The following is a 17,107-nucleotide window of genomic DNA, read 5'->3' as shown; positions in this document are numbered from 1 at the left end:
CATACCCAACGACTCCTATGCATCACTTTTGTATGTACAGAACTTTTACGTGGCTTGTTCCTTTCCCTGCTGCTAAAGTGGGCAGCACTGTTGCTACATTGGTCTGCCTTTTTGCAAGAAATCAGCTTGTTGAATTGGCGGCCAGTTTTCTTTCCTAAGATAGCACATGATGCTCATTCAAACTAACCAGACATGTTTATATCTCGTCTCATGATTGTTAGGACTTAATGCTGAATTTCGATTTTTTTTTTTTTTATTTTTTTTTTTTAATTATGTAGACCACTGCAAAAAGTGAAAAAGAATTAATCCAAGTTCTGGATGCTGAAGACCTGCAGGAAATACAAGCTACTCATCTCTTCATCTTAATTCTTCTCGAAAATACACTCTATTGGCAATCAGAATTCAGCTTGCATGCACTAGTTGCTTGTGTTGAGGTCATAATCAAATAATATCTCTTGAGTTCATTAAAAAAAATAGAGAACTTATAAGCACTCTAAGAGTGCAGACCTCTGCCAAGCAGCTCATTTCCACCACTATCTTGTTCTTCAATTGAGATCAGTGATTTCAACCCCATCACACGTACAGTATTCACGCTGAAAGTCCCCCAATTCCCAATATAGAAGCCTTTTGTAAAATCATCAATATGCAGTTGCGCGGCACGCCTTGCCCTAGCAGAAAGTAGAACACGCACTTCAGTGCGCGTAGCATGAAACAACCTCAAAAATGTGCAGCTTGAGCTTTTAAGTTCATTGACCCTACCTGCCAAAATATCAAAGCTCCTTCACAAAATCCACAAAAATTCCCGGATCACTACCAAAACTTCATCATCTGTTGTTCCTTGTGTCATTCTCAACATTTCCTGTAAGTTTCATCTAAATTCATTCACAACTTTTTTCGTTATTTTGCACACGGAGGTAAGAAATCGCTTTAAATGAAAAAGGATAGTCATGTGGTACTCACCATTGGATTTGTTTGCTTGGGATCACCAGCGAGGACCACACAGGTTGTCTCTGTCGCCAGGCCAAGTGGGATGATCGCTTCAGGTTCCAAGACTTGACCCGCTTCATCAATCACAATGTGGGTGAAGTAACCATGGAGAGTAGGCGTCTTGGCCAGGTGCACTGCCATGGTCAGTGTGGCCAGGACAATGTTTGGTGGTTTGGGTTTGGTTTTTGGTGGCCCTGTCTGTGCCTCTTCTTTGCCACCATGCACCCATCCTGTGCATTGGGATGAAGATGGATAAAAGCAGCACAAAACTCTAACACACTCTGCAAGCAAAAGGTCTTTTTGAGTTTTTTATGCTGTTGACAGCACATTGTAGAGGTCACCTACAATATTGTACATCACAACCTAACCCACCAGCTGTCATTATGGCAGCTCTTAACATATTACAAAAACGATCTGTCCTCGCAGATTACTCTTCAAAGTCTGATTAAAAATAAACGCTTTCCCTTTTCTATGTACAGTACATGTACCTGTCTCAACACAAATCTCGTTATTTCCATATCATCCACAAGGCAACAATGAGAATTAAAAGAATGACACAACAATCTTGTAAGATTGTCTGGCACCCAGTTAAGCTCTTCTACACATCACCATTCGTTGCTACCATGAGCAACTACATAAGCCACATGGTGCATGCAAGAAGTAAATATGATCATTTTTATGCACCATATTTGTTCAATAATCTCCTCTTATAAGAAACATTAACCTGCAAGAGCTACAGGGTAATCATCTTGTTCAACTTGTAGGGAAACCAAATGTGTCATATTATATTAAATCAAACAGATATTCTTTTGCCATGATTCTATTGATAGATGTATCATCTGTTTCAAACATTCTCTATGACAGAAACACATTGATTTTCTCAACACTGCTGTTCAAAAAACAAAACAAAACAAAAACCTCAAGGGTAATAATACCCAACTGAGCTCCAGATAAATTCATATTCAATGCAACTCCCCTGCAAAACCCCTTGATGTTAAATCCTTTACAGAAATATAATGTATCGCCACTTCTCTAGTGCTTTATGAATAATTAATGTATCATTCTTTATTTGCAAGGATATTCATGCACACCACTACACATTCTACTTGATAGAACGATGACTGAAATTGAGTGCTTTGGCCCTTTACTCCACTCTGTCCCATACTAGGAACCACATGCACATCTTGAATGTTTCTGCATTCTATACCTGCCCTCAATCTACTGAAGACTAGTCTCGCAAATACTCACGCTGGTGTTTATAGGAAACATGTGTTGTAGCAAAATCAACTCGTCCTCAACAGGCTAAAAATGATTCCTACCATGTTTGGTGAAAATCGGACCATTGTTAAACACCCTCAATTCGTGCCCAATCTGGCCCCCACAAACTGTCATGAAAAACTTTACATCCTTTTGAATACAATGCAAATTGAAGGTACTACTTCTCAAACAAGACAGGGAAATTTTGACTCTGTTGGCACCTACCCACCCCTGGGCCCAAAAGAGGCCATCTCAAATAACTTTTGCATCAAATATAACCCTAGAATGAATCTTGTTTAAGTTGGGTAAAAATCTGATTATGCATTTTGAAGAAGATGATAATGTCAATTTCAATGCTTGGGCCCTCACACAGTGGATTATCAACCTTAGGTTTCTTATCTGGCACATTTCAACTGCTAAAGATGGACCTGAGCTCATTCATGATGCATGCATCAATATCTACACCCTGCCCTACCAAGAAGCTCTTCCTCTGTTGGCACATGAAAGCCTTCAGCATCCACAGGGCAGTATTTCCTGACCACTTCTGGTACCGAGGCAATTTTGCGCTCAGCTGCATAGATTCGCAACATCTGTACAGCATCCCCTCGCTTTTGACAGAAGCTGTCCAGGTAGCTCAAGATGTACCAGTCAGCAGCACTGTGTGCATGAAAAAAAAAAATCCAAAGCACATTGTTTAACATTAATCGCACTTCCTTCATCAGGCTGTGAAACAGCTCTGCCAATATGCACTTAATGTATGGCAAATGCCAAATATTGTGCAGTAAATCAAAGGGATTGGAAGAGCACATTGCCAAAATGAACATGCTCAACTAATATCTTTTATAAAATGGGTTCAAGAATGCAGCCAATAGGAAGCGCTGAAATGAGTCACGTGTGCTTTGGTTATTTTAGTCCCATTGCACTGCGTGTTAAATCCTATTGCCGATCGTCTGTGCGCGCGGCGGCTCCTTGGAATTGCATGCATACGCGCTGTCAATCCTGTAAACAACTTCTAGTTCGGGCTGCCGGCCGGCTGGCCTTTCTTCCCTTGTGCATAACATGTGTGGCGTACGTATACGTACAGTAGACCAAGCGTTGTGGGACCGGACGCGTACATGGAATCACTTTGAAGGGCAAATCCAACGATTTAGCAGGTTAATTCTCACGCCGTTTTCAGAGTATGTTGTCTAGTAGGCCTATATGAGGAGTCTATATCAAGTCTTTAAGGTAAAGGGTGCATATTCTATGTAAAATAAGTAAGTTTTCATGCGGGAACTTAAGTGTCTGGAAACCCAACCCCCCATCATACTTATATGTGCGGGATTTCCGAGTGCGAAGTGCGTAAATGTTTGGGACGAACATCTTCGGACATCTTGACCCACAAAGGTACGTGAAAAATGCTGTTAGTTTTTGACCCATTTTATAAAACAAATGATGCACAGGATTATTTCGTGGCGTTAGTGGAGATGCAGCTCTACTGACGCACTCTATCCTGTGCATCATTTGTATACTACTGTATGTTTATCATTTGTAAAGATTTGTCATAATCATATTATGTCTCTCTCCAATCTATAAACTGAGCAAACGTATTTTGATAAGATAGAATAAAGCCAATAATAGTGACAACAAAATATTTCTCCTGTGTCTCATTACACAAATTGTTAATGTTCTAATTGTTCTATTTGCTACTTTTTCTTTTTGGAACATCATTGTGAATACATGGTTCACTGAGTGACATACGTGTACATGCAAATGTAACTTAATCTGAATCATCAAGTGCAAAGCTCACATGGCAAACGAGAAGAATACTGCTGTATACAATGTGTGCATTTTGTGTGATTACTAATAATCTCTGTTAACTTATGTATATATGTTACAATAACATACATTAGAAATGGATTACAACATATAAACAAATACAATGAAATTAAGAAGCAATATATATTGCCTGGAGGAAGATATCTGCATGCTTCAAAAACTCTCAAAAATTATTCTATATTCTTTGGAGATTATAGGATGTCTGAATCTCTTGCATGCTCATCATAAACAAAATGAGATGTGTTAAATTGTATTACACATGAGATTATAATCTCCTGATAATTTAATGACAATCTCAGTACTTTAATCAATTTAGAACATAGGAGTGCAGTTATTTCTCGCTTGGGGAGTTTACATTCAAAGACAATGTTCTTATATCTAAGTACATATTCATCATGTTGCAAAGACTGAGCTAATGACATGACAAAGGTACCTGTCATGTGTTATATCTTTTTATTGTTACAAATGTAGTTGAAGGGGGGGGGAGGGCTTTGATTTCCCCAACAAACAATACACTGTCTGAAATTAAAGGACTCACCTGTTTGAGCGGGTGCAGATCAAGATTCTGGCTTGGGGGCACTGGTCCACAGTTCTCTGAACTGCCAGGGCCAAGGTGTGGGTCTTCCCTGTCCCAAATGGCCCTAGGATCATGGTGGGACCATGGTGGGGCCCTGGGGTCTGTGTGGTTCCCACTGTGCAAATGTAGCGGACAGCCTTCTTCTGCCTCTTGTTCAACATCTCTTCGCACATCTCCTCCTCAAGCTCCAGAAACCTGCTCAGCAAAATGCAAAATATTTTCCCCAACAAATACACTACACCACTACGATAATGCTGTGTAGCTGTCTTGCAGCTGAGATACACGACTTGTACATGTATATGGCATCCACAGTAAGCTCTGCTTTAGACTCAACCATCAACTATCAGCTAGACACACTATTAATCCAATCTGTTTAACACTGCCTGTAAAGAACGCTTGTGAACAACTGTCTGCAATGTACCATAAAAAAATGCACACTAGAAGTGCTTCACTCAAAGAATCATAATTCAAGATGTTACCACCAGATTCAAATGCCTTTCTAACAACTCCCTCCCTTTAACCAAAACAAAATGAAACAATATGCCAAAGCACCTTTCAAACTATATGACAGTACTGGTTTATGATTGCATAACTGCTGCTGTCTCAATAATACACACTTCAATTATGAACACCACACTATATAAGATTTACTTAACATCTGTTGTGGTAGATGAAATAAAAATTTTGAAAAAAAAATACACACTCAAGCATGGTTGAAATAATAAAATTGAATGATGCAGCAGTGTGACTGTGTCAAATACAACGCTCACACATTTTCTTTGTCTCATGTCTCTCTCTAAAATACATAATATAATTTGGCACAGAAGAAAAGCTGTGAATTACTGTTGTATATTTTTTACTGTGATTTACAGCGTGTCCCAGAAAAAAGGAAACCGAGTTTCATTGCAATTCGTTGCAATCATAATCACATATTTGTTTTATGAGATGTGCATGAATGGAAAGCTATACCCTTCCTCTTTCATTTGATGCACAACTCATTGTTCATAATCCATGCATAACTGAGTTAGAACAATAGACAGTAATGCTACCAAATTTTCATTTGCACAAGCAAATGGGGATTTTGAATGAGTTTTTTCAGTTTTTTTTTGGGCAATCTTTTGCAAAAAATAAAATCATAGTCTAAATATCCATTCTTTTTCCTTTCATATGACATATCATGCGTAAACTAGAAATGTCGCTATGGCGACTGATGCCTCCGCCATTATGCCTGATTCTCCCAATAGTTGTATACTGTAGTACAATGTCATCACAATGTGTGATGACAATTTCACGTAACTGGCAAAATATTGATATTAATACCTTGCAGGTTGGTTAGGAGGTGGTAGGACTGTGTCCATACATCTCAAGTTATCCACTGCATAATGACAGGTCAGGAACCAGTGTCTGTTGATCGAGAACTGTATAGTGACCTGTAAGCAGATATCACAAGAAACACATACTGGTGAGTAAACAGTCTCACAGACAGGTTCAGGTGCTTCCTCCTCTATGTGCACAGGGTAAGAGAAAAGTTGGTCGAATTTGAGACTGAAACGATATAATTCAATCGAAATACAGTTCATTCAGATAAACCATTTATTTCTGATCACAATTCATTTAAAAGGGAGAAGACAAAAAAAAAAAATCATATCATCTTTCTGGGCTCATTCTAACTTGTACCCCCCATATCTAAGTTGTACAAAATCAATTTGTCGAGTTAATGTTGTGCTAACATATGATAACCTGTGATCATAATTTGTTTCCAAGATTGGTTGCCACTATTGCTGCAAAATCAGAAATTTCTCTTCTTGTTTTAAAAGCAAAGATCACAACCATTCTGTCCAATTCAATTCTCTTGCAGAAACGTGCATCTTGCTGTGGCGAGAATATCTACTCCTCTCATATGCAAGACAAAGCGACCCACCCACCTGCACTTTGGCTGGTTGCTTCCCTTTTAGCATGGCCTTCAGTCTCCAGTCCTGTACAAGGCATGGGCTAAGACTGACAGTGATTGCATTGGATGACCCTTCCTTTGACAGGATAGGGGCCTCATAAACTGTGGCTAGTCCTTCATTTCTGGATGTTTCCTGACTGTTGTATTTAAGGAGGACAGCCTTGACATCGTCCTGAAAAATACGCGAGGGCTGTGAGTCGTTGAACAGAGGCTGGCTGAGTTTAATTGTTCCGAAGAGTTCCCCTCCCTGAGCGAAGAGGGTGTCCCTGGAAAGCTGTACTGTCTGCTTGATCTCCATATCTGTCATTGCTCTGTATCTGTATCAAGAACAATTTCCAATAATGAATGCCCCATGGTGTAAACCCCCTGTGTGCCATATTATTCTGAAACTGCAATGTAGGCATGCTTTGGGATAACATTCTGTATATCAGAGCCATGTAACTTTTTGTAGATTTTTGCTACACTGGACATACAATGAGCAAAGTTGTAGAGAAAATGCCAGGCTTTGCTATGATGCAAATTTTATGACAAATCGATGACGATTTTTCTTTCAAATGACCAGTATCTACTATATTGTTCAGGCATGACTTTTCCACAAAAAAACAATGTCAGAAACTTAGAATTCACTCACAAATCCAATAGGAAAGACTGTTTGATATTTAATCATGATGTAATGCAAGCTACACATGACAGGAATGGAGTGCAAGTTGTACCTCCGCATTTGGTGATTTATTGATCAGTTTGGGAAGCTTGTGCATTTTGAGCAATATATGAGAACTTGGATCGCCGTCAACTGAGTTGGATGTGCGAACGTGACACATAAACAGTTAAGTAAGACCTGAGCAAGAATATTTTTTCCTTTTTCTATCTCCTCCTATCATTTTTATTTCGCAAATGGGGCAAATTGCAAATCAAGTTTCTTACTCATGACCTGTACAGGTATTTTAAACAATGATTACTCTTATGTTTGATCCTACCTCATACAAAACCTTAGCCCTTAGATTGGAAATATAGAAGTCCCATAAGATTGGATGGCCTGTGCACATTGCAAAGCATATTCATATTGCATTTTTGCCATTCATATCGCTTAGATGGCAACGTAAGAAAGCAACTACATGCCAGATTTTGTGCCACGTTGCCACTGATGAGCGGGGGAGAGGGTGTCCATCTTGTTGTGGTAAGGAGCTTTTAATAGCATTTTTAGCCGTAAATAGTGTGATCTGGCACATATTTAATGTGATACATTGGGTTATTCTGATTAACAAAAATATTGTCTCAAAATGTGACTTGTTTGGTGATTGGAAATAGATGCTTTTGTGCTGTGTGCATGTGTGTGTGAGGTGTGAGTAAAAAAAAATTGTCTGGTGTGTGAGCATGAGGAAGACCCCTGAGGTGTGAGTCTCAGGCCTAATGTGTGAGACTTGGTAGATCTCACATCGAGAGATGTGAGCATTCCATACTCACATAGAGAGACTCTCCATGCGCTCCCTTTCTTCCAGGTCTAGCATCCTGTGCATGAACACCTTATAGTTGTCCCTCTTGAGGCGAAGCACATCTAGGCCGTCAGCTCGTGCCTGTAGCTCAGATGTTGCTGGCCTGGGATACTTCTCCATCAACCTGTCAGTATTCAACACAAGCTTGTATGAGTGTCTGTGTGTGTTGTATGTACGAGCCACTTTGTAAAGGTGGAAAGGAGATGTTTCTAAAGATGTTGGTGCTAATAACCATGATGACGGCTATTATAAAGTAATAAAAGACTGGAATTAATTTGTGAAAGTATTCCTACTTGACTATGCTATCAACAGCCCTACATTTTTGCAAGAAATCTCATATACAGATGACATTTTGAAGAAAACTTATGCTACAGATGACATCAAACTGTTGCCATATTAATAATTCAGTTAAGATTTCTGTGATCATCTTATCTAATTTACACATGGGATTTTTACCACTATCACTAGAAATGAAAGCTTTAGCCTTTTACCTTGACCTTAGATGTTTCATCCATTTCACTCCATGCAAACAATGCACTTCAATCCTTTCTACCAAATTGCGTTACCACTCAATATTTTGAACTGCAATTATGGTTGGAAAATCATATCTTTAGCCGAAGCTCAGTGACCTCATTCTTTCGATATTTGAGGGATTGTGCCCAAAATTAAATGCACATACTAAGCTCATATGCAGCATTTACATTTAACTGCATTAACTAGCAAGAAAATCCAACAGAAGGTTATTTTCTAACTTGTGTTTTTTAGGTTTGGACAAATGAACAGATGGACAGACAACTCAAAAACATAATGCCTCCAGCACCCTTTGAGTGGAGACCAAATATATCCTTACCCCTTGGTCCAGGAATCAGGGGGAGCACTCCAAATGATGTTGCAGTTGGTTTCACTCCACAGTTCACTAATTGCCACTTCTTGGTGAACAAACTCTAGCTGCTTGAGCTCAGCTTCGGTTCCCATGTTCACAGAAAGCTTGACAACCAGGCAGGGTCTCTCAGCTGTATACAACCATGAAGAAAGCTTGTCAGTACTGGTACATCACCATCAACAGATGAATATCTAATACGTACCTCAAACTGTAACTGTAACTGCCAAAACGTTGGAGATGCTATGAAAGGAGTGTCTCATATTCTGAAATGTAATCCCAGTAAATGTGAGCTCCCATAAAAGACATTTCTAACTCACAGGTTAACACAAATTCTACTATTTCTATGAAATCATTGTAAATCTCTGTCCACTTGATATTTCCAATAAGGGCTGCCATCACAAGAAAATATCTAAAATGTCATAAAAAAATGCTCTGTCCATTAGTAATAAGATGGCCTGGAACACAAAAACTAAATAACGCTCTCAATGCACATGTAACTTTGCCATGCAGAGGAGGCCATAATCTATCAGTTCTTTGTACAGTTTATGTTCTCCTCTAGAAATGTCCTCGACAGGAAAATGCAATTCTTCCATTGGATTTTTAAGGGATCTCCACTCTATGCTCAAATTGATCTTAATATAAGGAGTAAAATTGCACAGAGAATATAGGTCAATACTTTATCACAATTGTGCAAAATACAAAAGTTTTGGAATTAGTAAGCTTGAATGTTTTCCCTCAAATAGTGATATCAGTCATAACTGCATTAAATTGATGCAGCTACGCATTGTGTCATATCATCGCCTCACAAGTTTCCCACTGACCAACATAAAATGTAATGATTACATTTTCTCAGTTAGAATGAGTGCAAAAAGAAAGAAGATATTATATCCTTTGCATATGAATTTGTAATACAGTTGTATCAACTATATAACTTTAGGGCAAGGGTCAGAACCTCAGAGTTGTTTCAACATGGACATAAACCTGAATTTTATGTATATTCTTTTTGTTACTGTTTAAAACCACTAAGAGACTTTTGATGCTATGACATTAATGCTGCATTTAATTTTCATACAATAGTGATTGTCAATGATCTCCTTATGATGAAAGCCTGTGAAAATGCAAAAAGAGATTACTGTCACATTTGTGGCTGACTGTTAATATTTTCAATGTTTACTCAACTTTTCATCAAAGTCACCCTGACCAAGAAGTAAAGTTTCCCATAACATGAGACTTTTTGACTTGATAGGAGAATGACATTTAAAAAGAGAAAGAGAGAGATAACATAAGAATACAAGTTATAGCTGTCTAACAGAAATGAATGAGACTTACCGAAGTCAAAGACAAGCCACTGGCAGAACAGGCCACAGCGTGATGATGAGAAGATGACTTTCAGTTGGTAATCCTGGGAATCTGTCTCCCTCTTCAGCAGACGGCCGGGACAGCTCTGTGGCTGGTTCTCACACTCTGGGTCTGAGAGGAAGAACTGTGAACGATGCTGGTCGTACAGCAGTCCAACTCGTTTCAGCTGTTTCTGCTCAGTGTGAACAAATGATCATGGAGGATAAACATTTATAAGAATTGCATCACTTGATGACATTGATTTTAAGCTTACTGGTACTATGTGCATAATGCAGTAACATTACAAACATCCAAGAAAAAAAAACAGAGCAAATATACTGCTGTCCAGTTTTTTTTTTCTTTTTAACACTTTTACTTTTTGTATTGAGCCAAGTATATTAAAATTTGCATGCTGATTTTCATGTTCAGACTAGGCCACTCAAAGAGGAATTCACATGGGTCATGACAGTAACTGGTAAAAGGAAAACATACCACCATACCACAGTGTATAGAACATTTATACAGAAGATATATATATATATATATATATATATATATATATATATATATATATATATATACATATTATAATGAAAATATTGTAATATGAATATTTGACACTCACATATCTCTAGGAAACATTGAAAGTCATTTGGAAAGGCAAAAATATTTTCAGTCAGCTACAATACAAAAGGTAAGTGAGGTATATCATGATTCCAATTCTGACGCATTCACCTTGACACCACATTCTTTACCATTGATCTGGTTTAATAAAGGAATGCAACGCTATGTGGGCGGGGCCACCAGGTCCCTATGGGGAGACACACTGTCCTGAACTATTTGGAACACTTTGTGTATCCCCTACTCTTAAAACTGATCAGTGCCAAGTTTTGATTCGATTGGATTGTGGATTTCCAAGAAGATGATGCACAACAAATAAAAAGTGATAGCAATAGCTCACTTGTGACCTTACAGTGGCTCTGGTGAGATTAGAATGGACCACAAAGTTTCTATGTTGTCAGATGCATGTCAAGGCCATAAAGCTACCATGCATGCTTGCATGAATGTCAAAACACAAGAAATCCAATATTCAAAGAAATCCATAATGGACAAGGGTAAAATACAAATCTAGCATTGTCATCACCTCTACAGGAGCATGGAGGATGATATCCCATTGTATTTCTTTCTGTTGCCGAGTCTTCACATTCTTCTCTTCTGTTATGACACGTGTCTGGCTGAAGTCATTGTTTACTTCTAACTCCATGCCATACATATCCTCAGTCACCTGATTATCAAAGATCAGTTCAAACAGATTGGGCAGCATTAGTTTGTACAATCCTGTCATCGTTAAAAATGCTTGGTAATGGCATGAGCTCTCAGATGTACATCAAATTGCAGTGAAATAAAACAACAAATTGGTAACTATTCAAGTATTATCCAACTTATACTAAGAAAGACTAAAGACTTTTAAAAATCTAACATGTATGATCAACGTTTCAAGGGAATCTCGCAGTAATCATCTTAGTCATGTGACAACTGCATCAATGGAGGATGAACTCTTTGTAATAGGTGCTTTTATATGACCAATGATCAAATGTAAACGTCCTTGTCACTGATATACATTGTTCCTGCAGTAACTCTAGAATTGATATTGAATACAATAGAAATAGAATACAGTCTGACTACAGGTTATAAAATGCTTGGACTTACTGCATTCTCTTCATCCACTTGAACATCATGTGCAAGGTCATCCAGCCATGAAAAGAGCTTCATCTCTCGTGCCTTGTCAAGCTTCATGATCAGATAGTCATGGCGTTCCCTCCATTCATCCAGTTCCTCTACACTGTGAGCAAACTTGCAGTCATTGTTGTCACCATCTGTTCCAGAGAACTCGCACTGACCGGTTTCATTTCTACAAGGAGACAGCATTTTATCACAGGTAAGATATGAAGCAGCATTCACGTCTGTGAGGTACTCTGTTGGTTTAATCATTCTTGTCTTCAATTGTCTCTGTCTTTGGTCTTACAGTCATTTCACTATCTAGTTACTAGTGACACATACACACTGCATATACATGTATCTTTTGCCACATATCCCACCATGGTGTAGTGCACTTAGAGGGGATGGCTAGTAACTGATCAGTGGGAATCAGTGGGAATGCTGGGGTGATTGTTCCAATCATTGTGGGATTCATTTAAGAGTATATTATATATCTATTGTTGTGTGAAAATCATTTGCTTCAGAATGGTCTCATATTCAAGTAATGTGCAGTTCAATGTTTCCAGGTTAGAATGCCTGTACAGTGACGGGGCACATTACTGCACATTACTTGAATACGAGACCACTCTGAAGCAAATGATTTTCACATAACAATAGATATATAATGTACTCTTAAATGAATTCCACAAGGATTGGAGCAATCATCCCACTGATTCCCACTGATCAGTTACTAGCCATCCCCTTTAAGGCCTTAGTCACTAAGCACAGATCCTCAAGGATCTACACAATGAACCTGGGACTTCTGGGATAGTTTTGACCTCGCGACGGAGCGTCGACGAGCATTGACATGACTGTACACATGGTATCAACACGACATCAATATGGCAGCTACACGGATAAGGCCGGAAATGCGCAGCGTTTACACAGATCAACACGGCAACCACATGGACCATCCCAGATTGCTCTGCCATCACGGCAGTCCCCGGATGGCGCAGGATGTTTTTGACCTTCAAAAGTTGCCGTGTTGGCCTCCTGGATGTCCAAGGATGCCCAAGACGTCAACACGGATCTCTCCCCAGATCACCAAGGATCAGATCCGGGGTGAGCCGGCATGTCTATGTGACTGGGGCTTAATGCTTAAAGTATGAATGTACCACTGTACTGTCACCTGTTTACATTCTTATTATCCCAATTTGTTGATAGATATTCATATCAATGTTAGGCACTGGTAGTATTACAATTATGTCTTATAGCATTACTAAAGAATTAAATGCAGGAAAGTCTATGACACATAAGTAAGAAAAGGATTCAACTTACTCCCTACACATCTCATAGCACCCTTCTGCATGATGGGGTGGGCTGCGGTATTTCCAGATGCGGTCAGAGTCTGAAAGAATCCTGGCCTTGTGCTCAGCAGATTGGCGGTGAGTCTCATACTGCGTCTGATTTGAGGTAGAGAACCGGCAGTAGGGGCAGTGATACTTGCATGTTGGCGCTGCTATAGAGTCTGGTGTTGGAGTCAGTGTTGGCGTTGATGTTGGAGGAGTGCTCACTGTCTGGCGCGATGCAGTCTGCGATTGCTGCTGCTTAGCAATGACCTGCTCCATTGATTTCACTGAAGGGGTAAGTGGAATTGAGTTAGTAATGGCAAGGCATGAGACAAATACTTGTTTTTTTTCTTAATATGTGCACGTAACAAAGCTTCGAGAGATATTCAGATAATTTTTCTTTCATTTGAACCTTCCACGGCAATGTCTGACTACCACACAGAAAAAGAAAATAAAAAAACAACAAGAAACCCAGGGGTCTAGCGCTGAAATGAGTATCGCAAGTTCACATTCCATACATTTTACAAGACAATTAAAATGTGAAAACTGGACCCAATATAATCCTCGCCCAAGGGGGTTACCCTTGAATCTGCCATACACAAATTTGAAAGTACACCCACTAATAAGCTTGCTAAGAGCATTTCTGGTTTTAAAGAAGATTCACCCATTCAATAATGGTTGCAAAGTTTGATAACAAACTTGACATGTGTTTTGAAAGACGATGAAAATGTGAAAGGTTGCCCCCACTTTTGTCCCTCCTTCTCCCCCCCCCCCCCCCCCCATCACCCAGATGGGGGCACCATTGATCTAACATGAGCAAACTTGGAAATCCACTGACAAATGAATGGACTTCTGGTAACATAAAAGAATATTATTACACGTTGTACCTCCGCTAAGGGAGGAGGTTATGTTTTCATCAGCATTTGTTTGTGGGTTGGTTGGTTTGTTTGTCTTGTGTGCAAAATAACTCAGAAAGTTATGACGTATTAGGATGAAACTTACAGGAAAACTCGAGAATGACACAAGGAACAGATGATTAAATTTTAGTAGTGATCTCTTCTTCAGTCCAGGGCCCCGTTTTATCAAAAGATAAAATTGATTTTAGATTTCCTTACCACACAGGCTGCCATAGACTTACAGTTGAAATTAACTATATAATCAATTTTAACTCTTCATAAAACACAGGCCTGGTCCCCTAATTGCCTCAACAGACAGTCCTAAAAAAAATGCAAAATCAAATTCCAACACACAATCTCCTTTACAAAGCACTACAACACCACTGAAAACATTTCTACGCCTAGGCATGTGCTGGTATTCATCAGATTTGTACAGTGGTATCTTCTTCTTTTTCTTTCATTTCTCTTGCTAGACATTCACAGCACAAAACATCCCACATCAGTGTAAAATGCTGGAATCAATAGGCAGTCTATTACCTTTGTATTTCTTTTGGTAATCCCACAGCTCCAGTTCTTCCAAGAAGTGAGGGAACAGACACTGTTTGCCAAACACACGCTTGCATGATTTGTTCTGCCAGCAAATTTTAGGGCTGATCTCTGGTCTCAGCTGAGGTGGTCTAGGGAAGATACGGAGCCACTTGCCCTGGGATGAGGCCCAAACCACTCTGACAGTGTACTGACCCCATGGGTGTCTCTTTTTTCCTGAACAGTAGGATTTTTTCTTTGGATCCTGTATCTGGATCACACTGGAATCCTGGTCAAAACATAACCCGCATACAACCTTGAGGCAGAGAGAGAGAAAGAAAAATATTTATATCACTACAAAGGAAGGCAGTTTCCTGAATATCAATATATAGTGTCTATCAATCTACAAATGCAAAAAGAAAAAAGATTACCACGCATTCACATATTCTTTTATCAATGTCCTAACAACCTGCCAGCAGTCCATGTACATGTTTAATTGTTGCAAATAATAATCATTACCAGTGAAAGCACTTGATCAATCCATCCGCTGCAGCATGAAAAGATGTTAGAAAAAACAGAGATGTATTATATATATACATATGGATTCATAACCCTGCACTATGACTTGACATTTGAGAAAGAGAAATTCTATTAGCAGCATAGGAGATGATCTTCTATTGTCAAGTGAGGTGTTGGTTCTATATCGTACCTTGATGGTGTGAGAGAAAGGAGGGTAGTCCTGGAATCTTTCTGTGGAGTCACAGGATGGGGCCAGGGTGCCTCGAGTCGCAGATGCAGTGTGGGGTTGCCTCCTGCTCTTCCTGTTCCTGTCACTTGCTACTGAACCTTGGGGTTTCGCTCTTGCTCCCTGGGTGCCAAGAGTTCCCAACTTTGCACCCTTCTTGGGGTGAGCTTGCTGTTTCAGTTCAGAACAGATGGGCCACAGTTCTTCCATTCTGATGCCATGGGACAACTGGAGTGCCCACAACTCAGACTCAGCCAGACTGTGTGCAAAAGAGCACTTGTCACCCAGTCGACATCCAAAGGTCTTGTTGACATACCGGCAGAGAGGGATTTTCCTGTTCTTGCGCTGGGAGGGACACTCCCTGACTTTGAGGTATGCTCCATCACAAGAGTGGACCAAGTATTGCCCTGAAGCCATGAAGTGGTCCTTGCTATATAAACATATCTTGCGATTCGAAGCCCTTGGTTGGCTGATTCTACGAGGCCTATTGTCGTAACACTTTGCACAAAGAACTAGAATCTCCCCACCAATTTTCTCTAGCACCTCCCTGACTGCCTCCATCTTTGCTGGGTCTGGCTTTTGCTGCCCTCCTTTCTTTGTGTTATTCTGTCTGATACCTCCTTGGGCTTTGGCTGTACCAGACAGGACACCTGAAGAGACAGCTGTCGACATGCTGGAAGGGTGGTGCATGAGATATTCCATTACCTCTGCTCGATCAAAAGTTCTTTGGTGTTCAGCACGCCAGACATCTAGCTCAATCCTGCTATGACTGTAACAGCAATTCTCTACCTGGAAAGTAAGAAAGAGAGAACAGGAATATGGTCTGCATCCATGCAAACATACCCCCATTTCATATAATTCTGAGCTTCTAGTTTCAAGGGAACAGATCGCATGCACCTGATACTGAATATCAAATCCACTTGATCTGTCCTTCTCCACAACACACAAACATATATGAAATAGTTGAAGTGAATCGCAAAAGAGTACATTCGCACAAAAAATGAATATATGTATCATAAACAAAATAACAAAATATACATAACATAAACAAGGCAAGTGCCATGTGTCTCACCCATTCGCGTATAAGAAATTGTATGCGAATAGGATATAACTGATAAAAAAAAGAGAGATATAACAGATGAAAAGAGATATAAAAGAGTAAAAATTTATGGCAAAAAAGAAACGTGCAATTAAAACTTAACATTGAGTCCTTTAAGTTTGCTGACCCCTGCCTCTGACCTTTGACCTTGTGGTGACCATCCACTCCCCAAGAGACATCTACCATCCAAGTTTAGTCACAAATGGAGTATGGATCAAAAGTTATTACCCATAATAGAAATGTGCCAAAAAAACTTAACATTGGGCTCTAAAAGTTCATTGACCCCTGCCTGTGACCTTTAACCTTGTGGTGACCATCCACTCTCCAAGGGACATCTACCATACAAGTTTGGTAACAAACGGACCTATGGATCACAAGTTATGACCCATAATAGAAACGCGCCATAAAAACTTAACATTGGGCTCTAAAAGTTTGTTGACCCATGCTTGTGACCTTTGACCTTGTAATGACCATCCACTCCCCAAGGGACA

At 39.6% G+C, this 17,107-nt stretch overlaps 1 protein-coding gene across 1 annotated transcript in view; it reads right to left on the bottom strand.

The window, feature by feature from the left end:
- LOC139733877 (3'-5' exoribonuclease HELZ2-like) overlaps window positions 1-17,107 on the bottom strand; it is a 70,473-nt gene that overhangs the window by 44,390 nt on the left and 8,976 nt on the right. The window contains exons 7-19 of the mRNA XM_071644712.1: window positions 15,482-16,306; window positions 14,785-15,088; window positions 13,341-13,638; window positions 12,015-12,216; window positions 11,449-11,589; window positions 10,296-10,497; window positions 8,934-9,096; window positions 8,055-8,207; window positions 6,565-6,907; window positions 5,960-6,069; window positions 4,601-4,834; window positions 2,720-2,901; window positions 961-1,217 (exon numbers count right to left, since the gene is read on the bottom strand). Coding sequence (XP_071500813.1) covers window positions 961-1,217; window positions 2,720-2,901; window positions 4,601-4,834; window positions 5,960-6,069; window positions 6,565-6,907; window positions 8,055-8,207; window positions 8,934-9,096; window positions 10,296-10,497; window positions 11,449-11,589; window positions 12,015-12,216; window positions 13,341-13,638; window positions 14,785-15,088; window positions 15,482-16,306 — 3,414 coding nt within the window. The remainder of the gene's footprint in view (window positions 1-960; window positions 1,218-2,719; window positions 2,902-4,600; window positions 4,835-5,959; window positions 6,070-6,564; window positions 6,908-8,054; window positions 8,208-8,933; window positions 9,097-10,295; window positions 10,498-11,448; window positions 11,590-12,014; window positions 12,217-13,340; window positions 13,639-14,784; window positions 15,089-15,481; window positions 16,307-17,107) is intronic.

The sequence above is a fragment of the Diadema antillarum genome, unplaced genomic scaffold, assembly GCF_040938485.1.
Source record: "Diadema antillarum isolate AM-2024a unplaced genomic scaffold, OU_Dant_1.0 scf00000003, whole genome shotgun sequence".
NCBI classification, from domain to species: domain Eukaryota; kingdom Metazoa; phylum Echinodermata; class Echinoidea; order Diadematoida; family Diadematidae; genus Diadema; species Diadema antillarum.
Note: the sequence above shows the minus strand (reverse complement) of the source record. Positions and strands in the feature narration are given on the sequence as shown.